Source organism: Rhinatrema bivittatum, chromosome 1 (assembly GCF_901001135.1).
Source record: "Rhinatrema bivittatum chromosome 1, aRhiBiv1.1, whole genome shotgun sequence".
NCBI classification, from domain to species: domain Eukaryota; kingdom Metazoa; phylum Chordata; class Amphibia; order Gymnophiona; family Rhinatrematidae; genus Rhinatrema; species Rhinatrema bivittatum.
In genome coordinates this window covers 98,982,025-99,004,236 of record NC_042615.1, presented here as the reverse complement: position 1 = coordinate 99,004,236, position 22,212 = coordinate 98,982,025, and the positions used below count along the sequence as shown (strand labels likewise).

The following is a 22,212-nucleotide window of genomic DNA, read 5'->3' as shown; positions in this document are numbered from 1 at the left end:
TAATTGGGGCTTCCCAGTGCAAAGTGAGTAGGAATTTTGGATACCAGTGGCTTCTTTCTTTTCTGTTCTAAAATTCTAGAAAATATTCATGATTTGTTAAGTAATAAGTAAGTCAAAAGTTGAGTGCCACTTGTTGATTGGAGATCCATGCCACAATATTTAATAGATGCTGTTTCTCTCTCTTTTTTTTTTTTATCAATTAGAGACCTTTCAAATGGCTACATCATAGCAGAGATTTTCTTTTGGTATTATCCTGAAGACATTCAAATGCATTCATTTAGAAATGGAAACTCATTACCAATTAAGCTGGGCAACTGGGCAGTGCTTGAAAGGGTGAGTAGCTAAGTCTGTCACTAGATTGTTTTCTATGTAAATATCCAGTTTATTCTATGGGCCTGATTTTCAAAACAACTTAAGATATATAAAACCCTGTTTTTTTCATGTAATTGGCATGGACCTAGTGCGCATAAAAGTAAATCAGTTTCTTTTACGCACACTAAGAAAATGTATTCCGGGGGGATAATTGTGACTTACGTACATACCTTTTGATTTTTTAAAGTATCGGGTAGATTTTAAATTGGCCCCGCGCGTAAATACCAAGGTTTACGCATGTGGCCGGGCCTTACATGCGCGTGCATGTTATAAAATCAGCACAGCCATGTGTGAGTGCATGTATTAAAATCTACCCTTATGTGCGTAAGTTACCCCATATCACTTATGCCTTGCTTTGAACAGGTGTAAGTTTGTACGTGGGAATGCGTGCATGTATGCAGCCAAATCACCTAAGTATTTTCAAAGCAAATTTCCATATCATTCTTCTAGCTCAGTCCAAACACGTGGTTTTATACTATCCTGCCAGCAGATGGAGACAGAACCACAGACTTTTCAATGACATCATCACTGCTTATGCAGATTGGGCATTAGGTAGTGTTCTCCGTCTCTAGCAGATGGTAGTATATACTGAATTGGTGCAGCAGGGTTCATCGGCACCCATGTCTTCAGTCTTTGGGCTTTAATGTTCCCAGAGTAACATCTCTTTTTATGATTGTTCTCCTAGTAGAGCTCCCAAGAGTTCCTCTCGTGGTCTCCTGATTAAGTTCTGGCTCCCAGGATCCTGCAGGGTGCAGTTGAGTCGAGAGAAGTCAGGTGGGGCTAGGAAAGGTAGCCTTTGTCAGGCTTCTCCTTTTTCCCAGGGCTGGGGGTTTCCCCCATCTCCCTTTCCCTTTTCTTCTGTCATTATCCCTTTCCTCCCATTTTTTCTTTTCCTCTGCTATCAATGAACCTCCTTTGTTAGGGAGACCGTGTTAAAGCTGTATTTAAAAATATATTTGATTGAGAAAAAAGCCAGCATTGTTTCTTTGGGCTGCTGCAGCAATGCCATGGGCAACATGGATGTGGACTCCCCTGTTTGTATGGTGGGAGTGTGCCTTGGAGGGCTTTTGCATGGGGCCAATATTATTGAGGTATTCCAGCCTCTAGGCGTGATTTTTTGGGAGGTTCACCACACCTGAATGTCTCAGCTGACTCTTTGGAGGACATGTCACTACCTGCATTCGCCACTCTAGAGGTAATTTTGGCGGGAGTTGCCACTATGGAGGATTGGCCAGCCTTTGGAGAGACCTGGTCCCATCTTTCTGACCTGAGGGTGAATTCCTTTGGTAGGATCATTCACTTTGCAGTGACCGACCTTAGGTAGACCTGATGCCACCTGAGTTTGCTGCTCAGGAGATGAATTCATTTAGCAGGATCCACAGCCTTACTGATTTTCAGATGGCCTTTTGGTGTCCTGATGCCACCTGGGTGACACTGCATTTTGTGGGGGAGCTGGCTTTACGAAGAACGTCATAGAAGAAATCTGGTTTATCGGTGGCAGACTGTTTTTAGCATGTCAGCAGCCATTTTAAAATTCTTCACAGCCCTCTTGCAGCTTGTGCGCTCAGGGCTTCTTCAGCCTAAGCTTTTCATCCCCATGGTGGGTTTCTGAGAGTGTGGATCTGGGATCCTCACCATGTCCTCTGTGTTCCCCTCCTAAGGGTTTTTTTGCTTTGTGCAAGAAGGGGTTGCAGGAGCTCCTTGGGTTTGGTTTCTTCCCCATCCTTTCTATGAGGAGGCACAACTCTAGGGTATGCTAGGCTGGCTAGAAAGATTTGGGTAATCTAGGAAAGCCCTTCCTTCCTATGTTTCACCTGGAGCCAATGGGAAGGAGAACATGAAGGTGGATAGCTCTCACGGATGCCTGGATTTATAAATATATAATAGGGACAAGTTCTCTAAGGGAGGAGTCCCTTTAGTTATCAATTTTGAGTCCAGAGTAGGATATGCTTTTCATTCCAAAGGGTGGATCTGTAGTTTGAGGAGAGTCCTGGGAAAGATCCCATCCTTGAAAAGGCCAGAAGTATGCCCTGGGACTTAGGCTATGTACAAGCTATATTCCCTTCCATGAAAGAGGTGAAGTGAGCTCCTGGAGTGGCTGCCCTTGCACCACAGCATGGGATTATGTGATTCAAGCAATATTGTGCCCTTTTGGCAGATGCAACGTATGACCCTAGTAGGAGTTCCTTTAAAATATGGGCCTTTGTTATGGCTGTGTATCTAGGTCAGATTCAGCATCTAAAGTCTGTCTCAGCAAGCGCACCTTCATGGGCACGTGATAATTGGCAAGGTTGTTGGAAAAAGTCTGAATGGGTCTAAGCTCTAATTTCCCAGAGAATAGAGTGTGTTCAGCTGCCCTGTGATCTTACACTTAAGTGGACTCCCCTTCAACCAGTGCCATATCAAGTCATACTAGTCACAGATGCCACCACTGTGGGTTGGGGAGCCCACACTGGTCACTACAAGACACAATGGGTATAGTTTACTTGAGAACAACATTTATAAATCAACTTACTGGAACTCAGAGCAATGCACAATGTGCTATGTGTATTCAAGCACATCCTCAGAGGAAACAACATAATAATCCAGACAAACAACCAAGTGGCAATGTTCTATATCAACAAACAAAGGGGAACCGGATCATAGATCCTGGGCCAAGAAACCCTACACATAAGGCAATAGGCAATAGAAAACAAGGCCACGCTTTAAGCTATTTATATACCAGTAATTGCAAACACCATGGTGGACAAGCTTCAGCAGAATATTCTGCCACTGCATAGACAAATTTCAACAGAATATTCTGCCCACAAAAATGGTCCTTGAATCAAACCATAGCCAATCATCTGTTCAGGCTCTAGGGATCAACCTTGGATCGACCTCTTTGCAATGGAACAGAACCGAAAACTAAATCAATTCTGCTCCATTCCACCCAGTACAAAATGCGAAGCACCAGATGTCTTCCTAATTCCCTGGAACGCAGGCCTTGTATTCACTTTTTCTCTGATACCAAGAAAAGCGTGGTATGCATATCTAGTTCAATTATATATGAGACCTCCATTCACCTGGGAGATGACCCATATCATCTATCTCAAGAAGGAGGCTCACTTCTGCACCCTGCTCTTCCAGCTCTCAATCTCACAGCATAAATGTTGAGTGCTTGGTCCTAGCACAGTGATCCCTACCAGGACCAATTCAGAATATACTCCTTTCTGCAAGAAAATCATCCCTGAGACACAGTTACTCTTTTAAATGGAAATTTTACTCAGAATGGTGTGTGTTACAGAACTTGGACCCATTCACTTGTAAACTCAGACATCTGTTGTCCTATCCACTTTCTTTTGAAGTCTGGATTTGCCATAGCATCAACATGCATGCATCTCACTATTGCAGCCTACCATTCTCCAGAGAACAGAGCGCCTATTTCCATGCAGCCTTTCATCTCCAAATTCATGAAAAGTCTGTTGCAACTGCACTCACCAGTTTGTAGGCTGCTGGTCCCATGGGACATTAATTTAGTCCTCATGAAACTAATGCAAGCTTTGTTTGAGCTCTTAGAGATTGTGTCTCTGAAGCACTTAACCTGGAAAGTACTCTTCTTGGTAGCAGTTATTTCTACTAGACATGTCAGTGAATTGCAAGTACTGGTTCACCGCCCACCTTATATGCAATTCTTCCATGATGGGATGTATTCTGAGAAACAGTTTAAGTTCTTGCCAAAAGTGGTGCTTGCATTCTACTTAAATCAGTCAGTAGTTCTTCCTACTTGCTTTCCAAAACTTCATACTTATGAGGGTGAGAAACTTTGCATTTGTTGAACTGCAAAGACACCATTGCTTATTATAAATGCAGTATGCATTTCCATAGGAAAACGTTGCAACTATTTATCTCAAGAGACTTGGCACAAGCTGTAGCCAAGAGAACACTTTCCAACTGGATTACAAATTGCATTCAACACTGCTATGCAGCAGCTGGATTCGATCTCTCTAATCCAGTCAGCGTTTACCAGGTTAGAGCAACAGCTTTCTCCATTGTGCACCTCAGAAAGGTGCCAGTTGAAGACATTTGTAAAACAGCTATCTGATCAGTGGTGAATACATTTGCTTCCTACTACTGCCTAGATGCTTTGGCTTCCACAGACAGTGCAGTAGGACAGGCAGTACTGAACCATCTCATACGTAAAATCTGCTCTTCATGATGGAGTCCAGGTTGATAACACAAAACGCTCAATTGCAACCCTCAGCTTGGGATTCCCCACAGATCATGGCTAATTCAGTTCTGCTTATCAATGGAAAAAAGCAAGTTTGTTTATCATAAATGGTGTTTTCCCGAGATAACAGGATGAATTAGCCATGAGATACCTGCCGTTCTCCCTGATCAGTAGACTATCTTCATACTAACTTTGAAACAGATTGAGGAGCCTCCGAGGCATCATCAACATGGGAACTACTGCACATGTTCAGTAGATCTCAAATTTCTACTAGCTTGGAGACAGTTCTGTTCAGTGCCTCCTGATGACATCATCCACAGATCATGGCTAATTAATCCTGATATCTGCAGAAAACACCATTTACAGTAAACAAACTTGCTTTTTCCTGAGAGTTCTGGTGATGGCTTCCCTTTTTCAGGGATTTAATTCAGGGTATCCTGGTGCTTCCTAACCACATGACTTGCTCCTTTGTGGAGTTGAACATATTTGTCTCCCTTTTAAGCTTTGATTTCTCAATGGGATCTTAGTCTAGTGCTTGGTGCTTTGGTGGTTCTTCTTTTTGAGCCACTTACATATTTATCTTTTCAGGTTCTCCCTTTAAAGATGGTGCTAGTAGTGGTCTTATGTTTAGCCAGATGTATTCGGTGTTATAGGTCTTATCTCAAAGAGATTCTTGCCGGGGGGGGAGGAACAAGATGGCTGCCTGAGCGGACATCTCTCTCTGCTACTCTGTTTGTTTCCTAAGATCTCCTTTATTTTATACCAACTTACAACTATGCCTCATAAAAGGAAAGGGAAAGTTCGTGTTTTCCCATCCGAGCCTTGCGTTCCCTCGGACCAGCTCTCCATCTTCGAGTATGCCGTTCCTACCCCAGATTTGAGGGCTTCAAGCCCTGGTGGTGTGGCGGAGAGAGGAGCTTTGTTTTTGCCTGGGGAGGTGTCCTTTAGCCCTCCGGACCCACGACCACTGCTGCTGGCTTCTCCTCTGGACATTGCCGACATTGCTGAGGCACCGGGTGATGTCCTCACTGAGCAGCCTCAGTCAGATGGAGCTGCCAGCGTTTGCTCAGATCGGGTCCCAATTCCCTCCACTGGCTTACAGCCAAAGACACCCGTGGAGAGAGGAGCGTTTGGTGGAGTCAGCTCCTCTGTTTCACAGGGTGGAGGGGAGCAATTGTGTGGCTGGAACTGGAGGTGAAGTGTTTCGGCTCCCCTTTGAGATTAAAAAACTGGCGCTGGTCATGCTTGACTCTCTTTGGGACTTAATTGCAGCTGTGTCCCTCACTTTCAACAACAGTCCCAGCATTTAGAGTCTGTTTCTCAAAGGTTGGTCTCAGTTGCAAGAGACCACCAGCAGATACTTCAGGAACATTCCTCGTCCATTCAGGTTTTGAATAATGATATTAAAAGCCTGCAGGATTCTAATGCTGTAATTATTCAGGAACAAATCTCTTCCTTGAGAAGGCTAGAATCCATGAAAAATGATCTGAGGTATTTGAATCTGCGGTTGCTGAATTTTCCTAAGGTTCTTGGCGAGTTACCGCTGGTCATGTTTAAGAAATACATGCATGAAGCTCTTAAAATTCCTTCGGATGTTGTTTCCGCTATAATGAAGGTTTTGTTTCTTCCTCAGAGACAGAATCTTACTCAGTCTTGTCCTTCGAATAATGGGGTGGATTTTTCTAATAGTATCTGAATATTTAGAAAATTCCAATGCGTAAGTGACTGAAAGACCTACTTTGTGTCTTTCTTTTCTGAGCAGGATTTAAGACTTGTTATGAAATTTTACTTCAAGAGTCTAAATGTTTCCTTTCTTGGAGGCTTGGTCCGAATTTAACCAGACCTTGCTAGAGCTACTCAATTACGTTGCAAAGTTTTCCTGGAAATGCGCCCTGAAGTTATTACTTTAGCTGACAGTTTTTTGTTATGAAACACCTGTAAATGCATAATACATATATATTTTTTTTCTCTAGAACAACTATGGGAGTTCTTGAATGCTAGAGCGACAGGTTCCTGCAGTTAATTTGTAGATTAAGTGTATGGGTCACATTGTAATGTGTACATGGTAACTCAAGCAGCATTTCCGAAATTGTATGTTCTCATTGCTCTCCTCTTTTTTTCTTTTCTCCTCCCCCCTCCCTTTTTTTCCTATGATAAATGAGAGATTGCTATGTTTTCTTTTTTTTAGATATTATTTGCTTTAAGAGAATTCTTTAATATTGTCTCTTTATTACTATTGCAAAGTTTATCTTTCTTATTATTTGTAAAGACTAATAAATAAAAAGTTAAAAAAAAAAGAGATCCTTGCTTAGTATCTCCACTGAGTCATTCTTTGTTTTCCAATAGCATTTTCTAAAGGGGAATGCTGTGGTAGAAAGAGGTCTTCCCGCTTATTACATTTGTGTCATATCCTACACTTGGAAGTAGCTATGGACCTCACCAGGGAGAGGCAGCTCCAAATTCATATTTGGCCACCTTTGTTCTTCCTGCTTCTTGGATGATTGTTGAATTCTGCTTATATATTTAGAGGGGTCTAATTTATTTCAGAAAGCTCATAAGGTTTTAATTATTTGGCACGCCATGCAAGAGGGAGGCAGCTTCAGAAACATAATTGTCCAGGTTGATCCTTTTAATATTCTTTAAGAAGGGTCTGCAGGTTTTTGAAGTACTTCATGCTCACTCTGAAACAGCTTAGGTTTCCTTTGGGCAGAGTTAAAGTGGTTGCTCTGGAATACTTTTGTAAGGCAGCCACTTGGTCATCTTTTCATTCATTTGTTAAGTACTTAAAGATATGTGGGCCAAGAGTGATGCTAAGTTGGGCAGGCATTATCTTTGTAGCCCTGTCTTCCTGCCCATTATAGAAAGTGCTTGGGTTCTGATCACATGTCTGGACTAGTCTAGCAGGATGATAAGCAAGGAAAAATTTAATCTTGCCTGTTAACTTTCTTTGCTTGAATCAGTCCAGAACCCTCTGGGAAGTCAGTGACTGCATTCAGTTGTCCTTGGTTGAGAGGCCTTTAGTCTTATGGCAGTGTCACAAGCTCGCTCTTTGAAGGGGGCTCAAGTATCTCTATATCTTCTTTCTGGCTGTTTTTCCTTCTCATTTCTCTTTTTTTCTGTTGAAATTTTGAGAGAGGATTTTGGCGGTTTTCCTCCTGTTCTCCAAGTTTTTATTAATTTTTTTATAGTTGTCTCTTGTATAGAGGGTTTCTTATTCTATTGCTTTGACATAAGTATACTGTCAAAGTCTGTACCACTCATTATAGGCAGTGATGATGTTACTGAAAGTTTGTGCTTCTCTGCCTCCAGCTGCTGGCAGCATAATATAAACTCACACATCTGGACTAGTCTAGCAGCAGCATTCAGGGAAAGAAAATTAATAGGTAAGACTAAATTTCTCCTTACATGCATAAATTTGCTTTGGAAATACTCAGTAAAGTGTGCATATACAATGTACACATAGACTTTACCACTGTGCAGACTGAAAAGTACCTTCCCTAACACTGTATATTTACTATAATTATTGGAAGCATCTTTCGAAAGTGCAGATAAACACATTTGTCTAAAGAATAACATGTAGACTCTGGCAAGTTAATGCTAAACAAGAACAGATTTTTATGTGTAACAGAATTATATACAGGTCAGCTTTTTTGTGATATCAGAATCTGATGTTCAGACAAAAAGACATACAAGGAGGCTGTATTTAAATGCTTAAATTACTGCAATAATCTTTTAGTAGAAATCTTGAAAAAGCACTTGAATTGCATCCAGCTGGTTCAGAAGTCTGTAGCCAAGATTATTTCAGGTACAGAGTATAAAGACAGTTTGTCCCTTATTTTGTAGAAACTACACTGGCTCTTAGTCAGCGTACTGTAAACCAGCTAGTGGAGCAAGCACATACAGATGCCCATCACTGGGTACTTTCCTCTGTTTGCTTGGATCACATTGGAATTTCTGGTGGTAAATGGTGGAATGTTCTGTGGATCCTGCTGACTTTCCCAGAGGCTGGGCATGAAGGTGTGATAAGCCCTTTCCCTATATGGCAATCTGGTTGTAGGAAGAGAGCATCTGCACTTCATGCCATGTCTGCCAGTTCCTGCCATCTGGGGTTCGACTGGCACTTTGAACTCCATGAACTATAGTGTTCTGCTTTATTAAACTATGAGTTTATTCCAGGCAGCAGGAAGAGGCAGATGAAACATGAAGCTCTGCTCTCTTCTTTCTGCCAGCCATGGAGGAAGGCCAGCTCAGGGAATAAAATGAGAGGGTCAGCCTTGGGTGGGAGGAAAGGATGGGGATTGGCAAGTAGAGGGGGGAGAAAAGTGAATGGAAGAGGGAAAGGTTGCAAGAGAAAGAAGATTTACCTTTGTGGGGGAGGAGGAGAGAGGATGGGGAAGGGAAAAGAAAGGGATGGGATGGGAAGTGGAAGAGAAAATATTGGGGAAAAGGAAAAATATCAGGGAGGATGCTGGACAGAGAAGGAGAAAATTGAAGAGGGGATAGCAGAGGAAAGGGCTAGAGGCATGTAAAATTGGATAGCAAGCCTGTATGAGAGGAAGTGGAACTGGTAGGTAGAAGGCCCAAAGACTGGAGGGAGGAAAATCTACAGCAGAGACCAAGTAGGGTAGAAAAGAATTTTAGATGGGCAGAAGTAAGCAAAAGAAAAGACACCTTTAGGAGAGAAAACAACTGGCTATAGTGACAGAAGGTGTGGGAGAAGAGAAGACAGAAGAAAGTGGAGAAAGAAAGCAATGAAATGTAAAACAAAGAGATGAAAACTAAAATGAGGAAAATAATGAAGGTAAAGCAAAATAAAAATATCTAGGCATAACAGAAAGGTTGAAAAACAACTTTATTATTAGGAGGCTAATATTTGAAGGTATTTTCATGGGTAAAACAACTCCTGGAATTGACCCTTTATAAAACTGCCTGCCCAATATGGGCCGGATTTTAAAAAGGTTACGTGCGTAAATCTGCTGTTATAAAAACGGGCGTACATGTGTGTGCACTGGGTAGCGCACACGTTTGCCCGCGCGCAACCTTTTAAAATCTACTCCTATGTGTGTAAATTTATGCACATACAGGCAAAGTATGCATAGGTTTACCTGCAGTGAATGGGAGCAGTCTCAAGGGCAGGAGTTTGCATTTTCAAAAGTCTGCGCAGAAATCTTTTCCTGTTGATAGCAGGGCTGAATTAGCCATGCTGTCTAGGACGTCCTCTGGTGGCCCTTGAGGCGGAGCTTTCTTCTAGAGATCACAGAACTTTGCTCTGTGCGACTGTGCACATCTTCCCGCACAATCAAGTGCCATCTTCTCCTCAGTCTTTTTACTTTCGCGCTGCCATTCGCACGCGGAGCATTTTTCTCCTCTTCTCGGATTTTTTGCTGGTGATAGAAGAGAACCAACAGTACTTTTAAGTGCTAACATGGCTCCCAAACGACTGGCTTTAAGTACTGCCAGTGTGGTAAAGTTATATCCATCAAAAATATAATATACTCATCCAAGAACTATTGTAGATGAATTAGAACACATTTCTTAACACTTTTGCTAATGATGGGAGATTTGAGATATGTGAAAGATTATTAATGTCTTTAGCTTGCTTTTTTGTTACCAGATATATAATTGCTTTGTTTAGACCAGCAGGAACTATGTCCTCTGAAAGTGAAGCATTTACCACTCTGTTGATGGGCTCAACAAAGGTCTGTTTCTGATTTCCACTGATCCAAAATGGCTAGGGGGGATGTCAGAGAGTTTATAGCAATCAGAGCTTTATTGACCTCCACCTTGAATAGCCAGTCATATGAGTTACATCTCAAACGCATGGAACCTTTTTCCAGATTTTATGGGGACACAGGAGGACAAGATATAAAAGTTGCCTGGAATATGTTAACTTTTCAAATGAAATGATCAGCTAAACATTAAGGTGTAGATTTTCAAACCAGCGCGCGGGCGTAAGTGTGTGCGCGCTACCCGGCACGCACATATGTATGCCAGATTTTATAACATTCACACGCAGGCGCACGCATGTTATAAAATCGGAGCTCAGCGCGTGCAAGGGGGTGCACAATTGTGCACCTTGTGCGAACCGAGCCCGCGCCGAGCTGCACTGCCTTCCCCTGTTCCCTCCCAGGTGGCTCCGAAATTGGAGCGGTCTCGGAGGGAACTTCCCCACCCCACCTTCCCTTCCCTTCCCCTACCTCCCCCGCCCTTTCCCCCCTACCTTTTTCTTTGTTTTTCTTTTATTTCCAAACTTACTTCAGCCCTGGGGCTGAAGTAAGTTGTGTGTGCTGGTCGACTGCCGGCATGCGATCCCCTATATCTCAAAACTGTACCAAGCGATGTAGTTTATAACATCTAATCACAAAACATCACCATAAATTGGAAACGTTTCTTTTATATATATTTTTGTGTGAAACAAGACCTCATATATCGTATAAGAGAGACTCGCCAATTGTCTGCACTTGCTCTCTATGGTATTAAATAGCCATTTTACTACATGAATTTGTATCATATGTAGTTATTCACGACTTATAATCATTGGTCCTGGTTACACACTTTTTTTTCAAATTTAAATTATATAGTGATAAACACTTATCCTTTGAGTTAAGCTGTAAAAATGCTGTTGGAGCATGTGTGATTTTTTTTTTTTCCTTTCTTGTGCAGGCGAAAAATATAATTTAAATTTGAAAAAAAAGTGTGTAACCAGGACCAATGATTATAAGTGGTGAATAACTACATATGATACAAATTCATGTAGTAAAACGGCTATTTAATACCGTAGAGAGCAAGTGCAGACAATTGGCGAGTCTCTCTTATACGATATATGAGGTCTTGTTTCACACAAAAAAATATATAAAGAAACATTTACAATTTATGGTGATGTTTTGTGATTAGGCATGCGATCCCCGACACAGCGACCGTGTGGAGGCCTCTGGCCCCGACCCCGCCCCTGGACCGCCCCTTTTTGCAAGCCCCTGGACTTACACGCGTCCCGGGGCTTTATGCACGTTGCCGGACCTTTTGAAAATAGGACCGGCGCGCTTAACCCTTTGAAAATTTGGCCCTAAGAATATAAGAACTGGTTCATCAGCCCTGTACACTGTTTTCAAAAGTGGCCAATCCAGGTCACACATACCTGGCAGGATTCCAAATAATAGATAGATTCCATCTTGCATACATGCAGGAATAAGCCGTGGTTTTCCTCAAGTCTACCTGGTTAATAATGCTTTATAATGGTTTTCTCTGGGAACTTGCCTATACCCTTTTTAAACCCAGCTACATTAACTGCCTTTACCACATTCTCCGGTAATGAATTCCAGAGCTTAATTGTGCATTGAGTAAAGGAAAAATTGGTTCCTACATGCAAATTCCCCCCCCCCCCCCCTAAATCTACCATAGACTTCATTTACAATTTTCAGTTTAATACTTGATTTAAAATTATTGCATACTATTAGAAAATTATCCCATAATGAGGTGTTCTCTGGAGCATGTTAGTGTTTCAGGAGATGAAAAACTCAAGTAGATGGCACTTTAAAATCATTCAGATGAATTTTCAAAGGATTTAGGCATTTAATATAATGCTATTGTAGCAATTTTCAAAAGCCATATACTCGCATTAAGGGGGTAATTTTCAAAAGGAGTTACATGCGTAAATGTAGCTACTATTGTAGCAATTTTCAAAAGCCATTTACTCAAGTAAAGTGTACTTATGTGAGTAAATTCTATAGACAAGTCAATGGCATATATTGTAGCAATTTTCAAAAACCCACTTACTCAAGTAAAGTGAATTTACTCCAGTAAACCTGGTTTTTACTCGAGTAAATGCTTTTTAAAATCAGGCCCTAAGTGAATTTAATGCAGGTAAAACTATTGACAATTCAATGGCAATCTAGTGGGAGCACTGAGAGGAGAGGAGCACCTTGCTGATGGCTGAAAGGAACCAATAAGCTCTGCTTGGGAAATTCTTTAAACGTATTGGGGAGAAGTAAACAATTGGGAGTATATTTATTAGTGTGTTTGTATGTTTGTTTTTAAAATAATCAGTAAGACAGCTTATAAACAGAAGTTAGTGTTTGTTTTTTAAATAGTGTTTTGTTTTTTTTAATAGTAAAGCAGCTAATAAACAAGTTAGTGTGTTTGTTTTCCCCAACCCTCCCACCCCTCTCTCACCCATCCCTAGCTCATCCTTTACTTTATAGGCAGGAGCCACTTTCACAGACCCAAAACAAAAAAAAAATCAGCCCTATTAAGGTCACTTCATGAATTCCCCACACCTTATTGAAAGTTTGATCATTCCCTTGTAGGCCATTACCAGATATATAGTGAATACACTAAAACATTTAAAGGGCCCTAATTAGACACATTCCTACTCCCATAGCAACCTAAAACTTAACTAGGAACTGAACACATTTCAGATGAAGGCAGCAGTCCAGCAGCAAGAGGGGGACTTCCCAGTCTTTTGCATTGAGTGTCACATGTATGATTTTTTACCCGCCGGTGAGAAGTTGTACGTGTGCATCTGATGCAAAGAGTTCCTGTCTCTCAGAGAACGAGTCCGATCTCTAGAGGCTAGAGTGGCAGCCCCGGAGGAGCTGAGGCAGACAGAGAGGTATATAGATGGGACCTTCAGGGACATAGTAGCCAAGTCCCAACTTCAGACTGGCAGCCCTGGTGCTACCTTGGAGGAAGAAGGTCTCATGATCGGAGAGCATCAACCTGGTGCAGCAGAAAAGGATCTTGTAGCAAGGACCTGTTCTCCAGGTGGTGCATTGTCCTCTCGCACCAAGGAATTGTCTCCCTGGGCTTCTGCCCAGGAGGGAAGTGTTATTTCGGCCGTCATAGTTCATGATTCGATTATTAGGAATGTAGACATTTGGGTGGCTGGTGGGCGTGAGGATCGCCTGGTAACATGCCTATCTGGTGCAAAGGTGGCGGACCTCACACATCACCTAGATAGGATTTTAGACAGTGCTGGGGAGGAACCGACTGTCATGGTACATGTGGTCACCAACAACATAGGAAAATGTGTGAGGGACGTTCCAGAAGCCAAATTTAGGCTCTTAGGTAGAAAGCTGAAATCCAGAACCTCCAGGGTAGCATTCTCTGAAATACTCCCTGTTCCATGCGCAGGTCACCAGAGGCAGGCAGAGCTCCGGAATCTCAATGCGTGGATGAGACGATGGTACAAGGAAGGGGGATTCAGTTTTGTAAGGAACTGGGGAACGTTTAGGGGAAGAGAGAGTCTTTTCCAAAGGGATGGGCTCCACCTTAACCAGGGTGGAACCAAGCTGCTGGCACTACATTTTAAAAAGGAGATAAAGCAGCTTTTAAACAAGAACAAAAGGGAAAGCCAATGGTCGCTCAGCAGCACATGGTTCAGAGGAAGGTATCCTCAAAGGATACTAATGACGCTTTAGAATTAGGGCATCCCAACAGTGATGTTCCATTAATAAGAAAAGTAATCCAAGCGCCTGAGCTAAAAGATTCCTATGTATCCCTATCAATTAGAAAGCAGAATGAAATTACAAACAAAAAATACACTTTGAAATGTTTGTATGCTAATGCCAGAAGTCTAAGAAGTAAGATGGGAGAATTAGAATGTATAGCAGTGAAGGATGACATAGACTTAATTGGCATATCAGAGACATGGTGGAAGGAGGATAACCAATGGGACAGTGCTACACCGGGGTACAAATTATATCGCAATGACAGAGAGGAGCATCTGGGAGGTGGGGTGGTGCTTTATGTGTGGGATGGCATAGAGTCCAACAGGATAAAGGTCCTGCATGAGACTAAATGCTCAATTGAATCTTTATGGGTAGAAATCCCTTGTGCGTTGGGGAAAATTATAGTGATTGGAGTATACTACCGTCCACCTGGCCAAGATTGTGAGACGGACAGTGAAATGCTAAGAGAAATTAGGGAAGCTAACCAAATTGGTAGTGCAGTAATGGGAGATTTCAATTACCCAATATTGATTGGGTAAATGTAACATCAGGACATGCTAGAGATATAAAGTTCCTGGATGGAATAAATGACAGTTTTATGGAGCAATTGGTTCTGGAACCGACAAGAGAGGGTACAATTTTAGATCTAATTCTTAGTGGAGCACAGGATTTAGTGAGAGATAACGGTGGTGGGGCTGCTTGGCAATAGTGATCATAATATGATCAAATTTGAATTAATGACAGGAAGGGAGACAGTAAGTAAATCTACAGCTCTAGCGCTAAACTTTCAAAAGGGAAACTTTGATAAAATGAGAAAAATAGTTAGAAAAAAACTGAAAGGAGCAGCTACAAAGATGGAAGGAAGGCAAAATGATTACCGGTGAGGTGAAAGAGGCTATTCTCCCAGGACAAGCAGGATGGTAGTCCTCACATGTGGACGGAGCCCTGTCATGGAATCAGTGCCAGTCAAAGTTTCTAGGAACTTTGACTGGCACTGGCACACTGATTGTCCACAGGGGTCTCCCTTCAGTCTTCTTTTTTCCGCGCTGCAGTTAACATTGTTTTCAGGAGCTCTGTGAGATATTTCTCACAACTTTTCCTCAAGGAAACACTTGAAGTTTTACTTCACAAATAATTTTTCCCTACATGGGTCTCCCTTCACGTACATTTCATCGATGCTCAGTGAGTACTATGCCCTGTTTTTTAGTCGGTTCCTGTCACCTCATGGTTTCCCAGGTTACCAATGAACTGCGGCCTTCTCTCTCCCTATATTTCACCCTCGGTCAGCCCCATGATACTTGCCAGTGTCCTTCCTGCAATCCTCCACCAGGTTCATTGGGGCTACAAGGATAGGGATGTCCACAGTTACCGTTGCCACCAGGGCCGCCATCGATACACTCATCGATTCCTTCGGGGCCTTTATCAATTCCTTCGATGCCCTCATCCATGCCATCAATGCCTCTTTTGATACTGATGCCCACATCAATGTCGTCCATGCCCCTATCGATGTCCATGTCCATTCCATCGATGCCATTGATGCCCATATTGATGCCAGGATCGATCCCATCCATGCCATAAATTCCCGCATCTTCCCATCAATACCATTGTCGATCTTACCGATGCCATCAATGCCTTCGATTCCATCGCTGCCATCGATGTCCTCATCGATCCTGCCAGCGATCCCGTCTATGCCGCCATCGATGGCCATCCATTTCATCGATGCCACATCTATTCCATCGATCCCTTCGTCGATGTTATCATTGCTTCCGTCGATGCCATCGGTGCTTCACCCATGCCATCAATGCCTTCGCTGATGCCCTCGATGCCACCTTCAATGCCGCCATCGATACCTTCGCTACTACCGAAGAACTTAATCAATACCCTCGACTAAAGAATAAACGCTCCATACTCTGTGTTCTAAACCAGAGAACCTTGTACTTCTTGGGCGATAAACAGTACCAGGAGCAGTGCTGGCAAGATGACAGTCCATCACCAGTTGCCATCCGACATAGGTAGGGCATCTTTCTCGGCACTGGGGAATGACTGGGCCGAGCACCAGGGGAATCATCTTACTTGGTGCTGGAGAATGACCGGGCAAAGCACCGTACGCATTACCTTACTCGGTGCTGGAAAATGACCGGGCCGAGTACTGTACGAATCATCTTACTCAGCGCTGGAGAATGACGGGCCGAGCACCAAGGGATATAGCCTGCACCGACGTGGATTCCACGTTCGGTGCCGGCACTTATACCACACCGGCATCAATGTCCATTGAGCCAGTTGTGAAGTGGGCCAGCTACATGAGTCCTGTGCTCCTCTCTACACGAGGCGCCGAGGTGTTCCCCACCGACATTGATGGTGGGTTCTGAGCTACCACAAAATAATTTGGAAGCGCCAGTAACGCCTAGCCTGTCTCCTCTGTAGCTTCGCTACTATACCAGCTTCTAATGTCGAGCTGGACATTTACGTCCATCAGGCTATCCTTGATGCCTCCCGGAATCTACTAATGCCAGAGACATCGATATTCGCACTGTTTTGGCACCGCCTTGTTGCGACACCTACCAACGACAGCCTAAGTCATCGCCGCAGACTCGTCCTTCTGAGCCTCCACCACGAAGGGCGATGGGCACTTACACCTGCTTCAGCGCTGATCCCATCGAGACCTGGTCACTGAAACAAACCAGATGTTCTCGGAAGGTTCTAGGTTGTTACATCCTCCAAGAACCATAGGGGTGTCACATATTTACCAGCTATGTTTGACACAACAACAAAGGAACCTCTCTGCCAGCAACTCAAGATTACTTTGAGAAGTCCTCCCGTTACCAGTAACGGGATGCTGTACTCAATAGTAACCTGACTTCCAGCCTCCGATTTATGGCCCTAACTCCAGGATAAACTACTTATCTGCCAAGCAAAAGCTCCAGCAGATAGTGCCTCACTTGCAAGACCACCACGAGACCTGCGATAGCTCTACGTTTCTTGCACGGCAGATAGAGACAGTAAAAAGACCTTTTATCACTCATGCTCTCGCCTGAGACCAACGGTCGGACAGGCTCCTAGATTCTTCAACCTTGCCAGGCAACAGTGGCCATCCAACTGAGCACCAGGGCTCGGGGCACCGTTCCCTGGACGCGAAAAGGCGGAGGATTTTAATCCCACTATTTCCTTCTTTCAATGGAATGCAGGCGATCTCCGCTCATCTTGCACCTCAGAAATCTCGGAGAAAGTTCTTTTTTACTCAACGCACAATTAAACTCTGGAATTTGTTGCCAGAGGATGTGGTTAGTGCAGTTAGTATAACAGTGTTTAAAAAAGGATTGGATAAGTTCTTGGAGGAGAAGTCCATTACCTGCTATTAAGTTCATCTAGAGAATAGCCACTGCCATTAGCAACGGTAACATGGAATAGACTTAGTTTTGAGGTACTTGCCAGGTTCTTATGGCCTGGATTGGCCACTGTTGGAAACAGGATGCTGGGCTTGATGGACCCTTGGTCTGACCCAGTATGGCATATTCTTATGTTCTTATGTTCTTAACAATTTCTTCAGAAAGAAACTTCAAAATCATGTCTCTCGGCACCATGCTTCCCTTATTTATTTATTTATTTATTTATTTATTTATTTATTTATTTAACATTTTTCTATACCGAACTTCATGACAAGCTTCATATCAGGCCGGTTTACATCAAACTTAGGGGTTAACTTTACAAACCATATAACAGGAAGGCCGAAGCGCAGATACAAATAACAGGGAGAATGAAACTTGGGGGCTAGGGTAGCCAGGAAATAAAGGACAGAAGAAACTGGAGAAAGAAAAACGTATAACTATACATTGGCTGTGTCGGTCAATTAGACTATTGGGCTAAATGAAAGAACTGTTGCGATGTTAGGCTTGAGGGAAGGCTTGGACGAAGAGCCAAGTTTTGAGTTTTTTTCGGAAGGTAATCAGGCAGGGTTCCAGTCTTAGATCAGTCGGGAGGTTGTTCCAGATGATGGGGCCAGCTGTGGAGAATACCCATTCTTTCATGGAGGTTAGACGAGTGGATTTAGTTGGGGGAACTTGAAGGGTTCCTTTGTGTGCCGCTCTGATGGGTCTTGCGGATGTGTATAGTTTGAGTGGGAACTGAAGGTCTAAAGGTAGTTGGTTGTGTATGGATTTTTGGATAATGGTGAGTGCTTTGTGCAAATTCTGTATTTAATAGGCAGCCAGTGTAGGTTTCTAAGTATAGGAGTGATATGAGTTCTCCGGTTAGTGTTGGTTAATATCCTGGCTGCTGAGTTCTGGAGCATCTGCAGTGGTTTAGTGGCAGAGATCGGGAGTCCTAAGAGGAGAGTGTTACAGTAGTCGGTTTTGGAGAATATTGTTGACTGAAGGACAGTTCTGAAGTCCTGGAGATGGAGGAGGGGTTTGAGTCTTTTCATAACTTGTAGCTTAAAGAAGCAATCCTTCGTAATATTGTTGATTGATTTTTTTAGGTTCAAATGGTTGTCAATGGTGACTCCTAAATCTCTAACTTGAGTGGTCTGAGGAATAGAGGTTGTCTGATCATGGTTGGTAGAGTGGTCGGTGGAGATGAGAAGGATTTCTGTTTTGGCTGCATTGAGGACCAGGTTCAGGCTGGTGAGTAAGTGGTTGATGGATTTAAGGCAGTTCTCCCAGAAGGAAAGCGTTTTCGGAAGGGATTCTTTTATAGGGATCAGGATCTGAACGTCGTCAGCATATAAGTAGTGAATTAGGTTAAGGTTTGTAAGGAGCTGGCAGAGAGGCAGTAGGTAGATATTAAAGAGGGTGGGGGATAGAGAAGAGCCTTGGGGAACACCTAGAGTAGATTTGAAGTTAGGAGATTCTTTATTGTTGATAGTGATCTTGGAGCTTCTATTATTGAGGAATGAGCTGAACCATTGGAAGGCGTATCCAGATAATCCAATGTCTGAGAGACGATTGAGAAGGATGCTATGGCTCACGGTATCAAATGCCGCTGAGATGTCTAAGAGAACTAGCAGGAATGAGATCCCTTTATCTAGGCCCATGAGGATGTGGTCTGTTAGCGAGATGAGGAGGGTTTCAGTACTGGAAGACTTGCGGAAGCCATACTGGGAGGGGTATAGGATTTTGTGTTCCTCCAAGTAGTCCGAAAGCTGTGTGTTCACCACCTTCTCGGTGAGTTTTGCTAGCAGCGGGAGATTGGATATGGGTCGGAAGTTGGAAAGCACATTAGTATCCAAGTTGGGTTTCTTCAGAAGAGGTTTAATAGATGCCGTTTTAAGGTCATCCGGGTATGTTCCTTGGGCAAGGGAGCAGTTAATGATGTCGGCCAGAGATCTGGAGATGGTGCCTGGGATGAGGAGCAGAAGTTTTGTTGGGATGTGGTCCATCGGGTGATTGGATGGTTTCAGCTTCTTGAGTGTTGATTCTATCTCCAAAGGGGTGGTGGGCTCGAAGGACTCTAGGGTAGCTCTAGATTATTACAAAAAATAGCTTGCCTCTATCCTCTGGTCTTTCTATGTGCTCCATAGTGAGTTAACAATATTTTCAATACCAAGTTCACTATTCAACCTAGATTCGACTACTTGTGTATTTCACCAAATGCCTAGCAGTGACTGCCGCCTATCTACATAGAACAACAGCATTCACACCTTTCCTTGCCTGTTCGACTGCCTAATAAGGAGTCAATCCGAGCAAGAAGCTAAATTCTCTTAACACTCACTATAAATCTTCTAAATTTCCCTGGGATTTCTGATCACCTACCATAAATCCCATATGGAGCAATTCGGGGCACTACAGTCGTGAAAGACTTACTGCCCAACAACCGCGCAGACATTCTTTCAAATTCTCCACATCTCTGCGTGCACGCAACATAGCCTCAGCCCATCAATCCTTTTATTACTGGGCCACGGGGGTTTCACTATCCATGTCACTCATATGGTCACTCTAGCCATGAGTAAGATTCAGTGGATTTTCAATTTTCAGTGGCTCTAAGCAGTTCAACCGCTTTCGTCATTGATCCATATCACCGATCCAGTACCAAATCCTCAGATGATCTTGGCCACGGTCGCATCCATCTTGGGTTGAGGAGCTCGTATTAAAACCCTCCAAACCCAAAATGCGTCTACTCCGCTCCATGAACAATTTTACCTAAACTTCCTGGAGCTATTAGCCATCATTCTGCCTTTATGCCTTAAAATACTGCCTCTGACACAAACCTTTGTGCATACACACAGCATAGTGGCAATGTGGTATTCCAACACACAAGCACGCACAGCCTCTTATCTGCTGTGCCAGAAGGCCGTGCAGCTCTAGCCCTGGGCCCTTGCTCACTCCATGCATCTTCGGCCCTCTTATCTGATAGGCATACCAAACTCTTTGCCAGACCATCCCCATAGATGTCTCCATCCTCACAAATGGTCTCTGAATCCATGTGTAGCGAGCAAAATCTTATAGCGCTAAGGTCAAGCAATCTTTGACCTCTGCGTCCGAATCAAACCACAGAGTGGACAGATTCTATTCCCTAAACATGCATCAAAATGCATTATCAGGGATGCCTTTGCTTGCCCTGCACCAAAGGCCTCCTATATGTGTCTCTTCCGATACCGCACATAATCAAAACTCTGGTGATGCTACAGCAGGACAGGTTTCCAATAATTCTCATAACCACATTCTGGCCTTGACAAGTATGCTCCCCCATACTTCTCAACCTATCACTCCAGTAACCAATTCGCCTGCCCACAGGTCAGTCTCATAACACAGACTCACTGTTCTCAGGTACTGGGTACCTTCACGACAGCCTTCCACATGTAAATCTTACCATTCCAAATGGACACGGTTTACCACATGATATGCATAAAAAGGTATTATCCTCTTTTTTCTGCACTACTCCATCTCTTAGGTTATCTAAATTACCCCTCGGGTTCTGGTCCCCAGACATCCTCTGCATGGGTACACCTCAGTTCCATTTCACCGTACCACCTGGGAGTAGGGGATGCCCGATTAATGGCTTAACCCCTTCTGAGTCAGCTTATCATAGATTCTCTACAGATTAAGCCTCCTCTATGATCACTGAGTACGGAATGGGGCTTACATGTAATGCTTACAAGACTCATATGTTTCCCTTTGGAGCCTTTGCATTCCTATAACTTTTAACATTCTACCATGGGAAAGCATTTTCCTCGTAGCCATCCCTTCTGCTAAAAGGGTCAGTGAGTACAAGTCCTTGCTGCATACACTATCAACACTAGGTTCCTCCGTGACCGAGTGGTCCTCCATACTCACCCTAATATTCTTCTCAAGGTAGACGCAGCCTCTCACCTTACTCAGAATATACTCTGGCCACTTTTCCCAAGGCTTCTCTCTCACCAGGGCGACTGAGTTTTCCACATCTTTGACCATAAGCGTTCACTTGCATTCTGTCTAGGCTGCACCGTGCTCCATAGACAACACACCCAGCTCTTTCTTTCTTTGACAAAGACAAGCTGTGAGTTCCAATGGGCAAACAAATTCTCTCCAACTGACTAGCAGACTATCAAATTCTGCTATGAAAAGCAGGCCTTCCTCTCCAGAGGTGAATGAAGGCACATTCTCTAACAGACATGACAACATTGGTACCACACTTTCGTTCAGTACCAGTTACCAACATTTCCTAGGCTACGACTTGTAACTCTCTTCACACATTCGCAGTCCACTACTTCTTACATATGGAAGTCTATCAAGACACTGCCTTTAGCCTTCCTGTCTTGATATGCTTTCTTCCTCTTTAATCCCCAATTCCTTCCACAACCACCCGCTGTGATGTCAGGCTGCCTCATCATTGCCAATAGCACCCCAATTATGGTACCTGCACACGAGTTGTCTGCTATTGGCCTGGTGTAATTAGAGTCAGCCTGTAGCTTGCTAATCAATCCATTGACGAAACATATAAAGAAACATCTATTCTACTTGACTCAATCAGACAACTCCTTACAAAATTAAAACTCATAATCAACACTGACAAAACCGAAATAATCATCATGGACAAAAAACCCCAATCTAACACCACCACCTCAACTAACAACTAACAATCAAACTAACCCAATATCCCCTGTCACTCACACCAGAAACCTTGGAGTAATCATTGACAGAAACCTATCCTACAATAACGGCATAACAACCAAAATCAAAGAAGGATATCACAAACTCCTAATCCTAAGACGTA

The 22,212-nt window shown here is 43.3% G+C and overlaps 1 protein-coding gene across 4 annotated transcripts in view; it reads left to right on the top strand.

Annotated features, from left to right (window-relative positions):
* SPATA4 (spermatogenesis associated 4) overlaps window positions 1-22,212 on the top strand; it is a 275,379-nt gene that overhangs the window by 25,940 nt on the left and 227,227 nt on the right. For all 4 annotated transcript variants that reach the window (XM_029578517.1, XM_029578431.1, XM_029578609.1 and 1 more), the window contains exon 2: window positions 204-333. In XM_029578517.1, coding sequence (XP_029434377.1) covers window positions 204-333 — 130 coding nt within the window. The remainder of the gene's footprint in view (window positions 1-203; window positions 334-22,212) is intronic.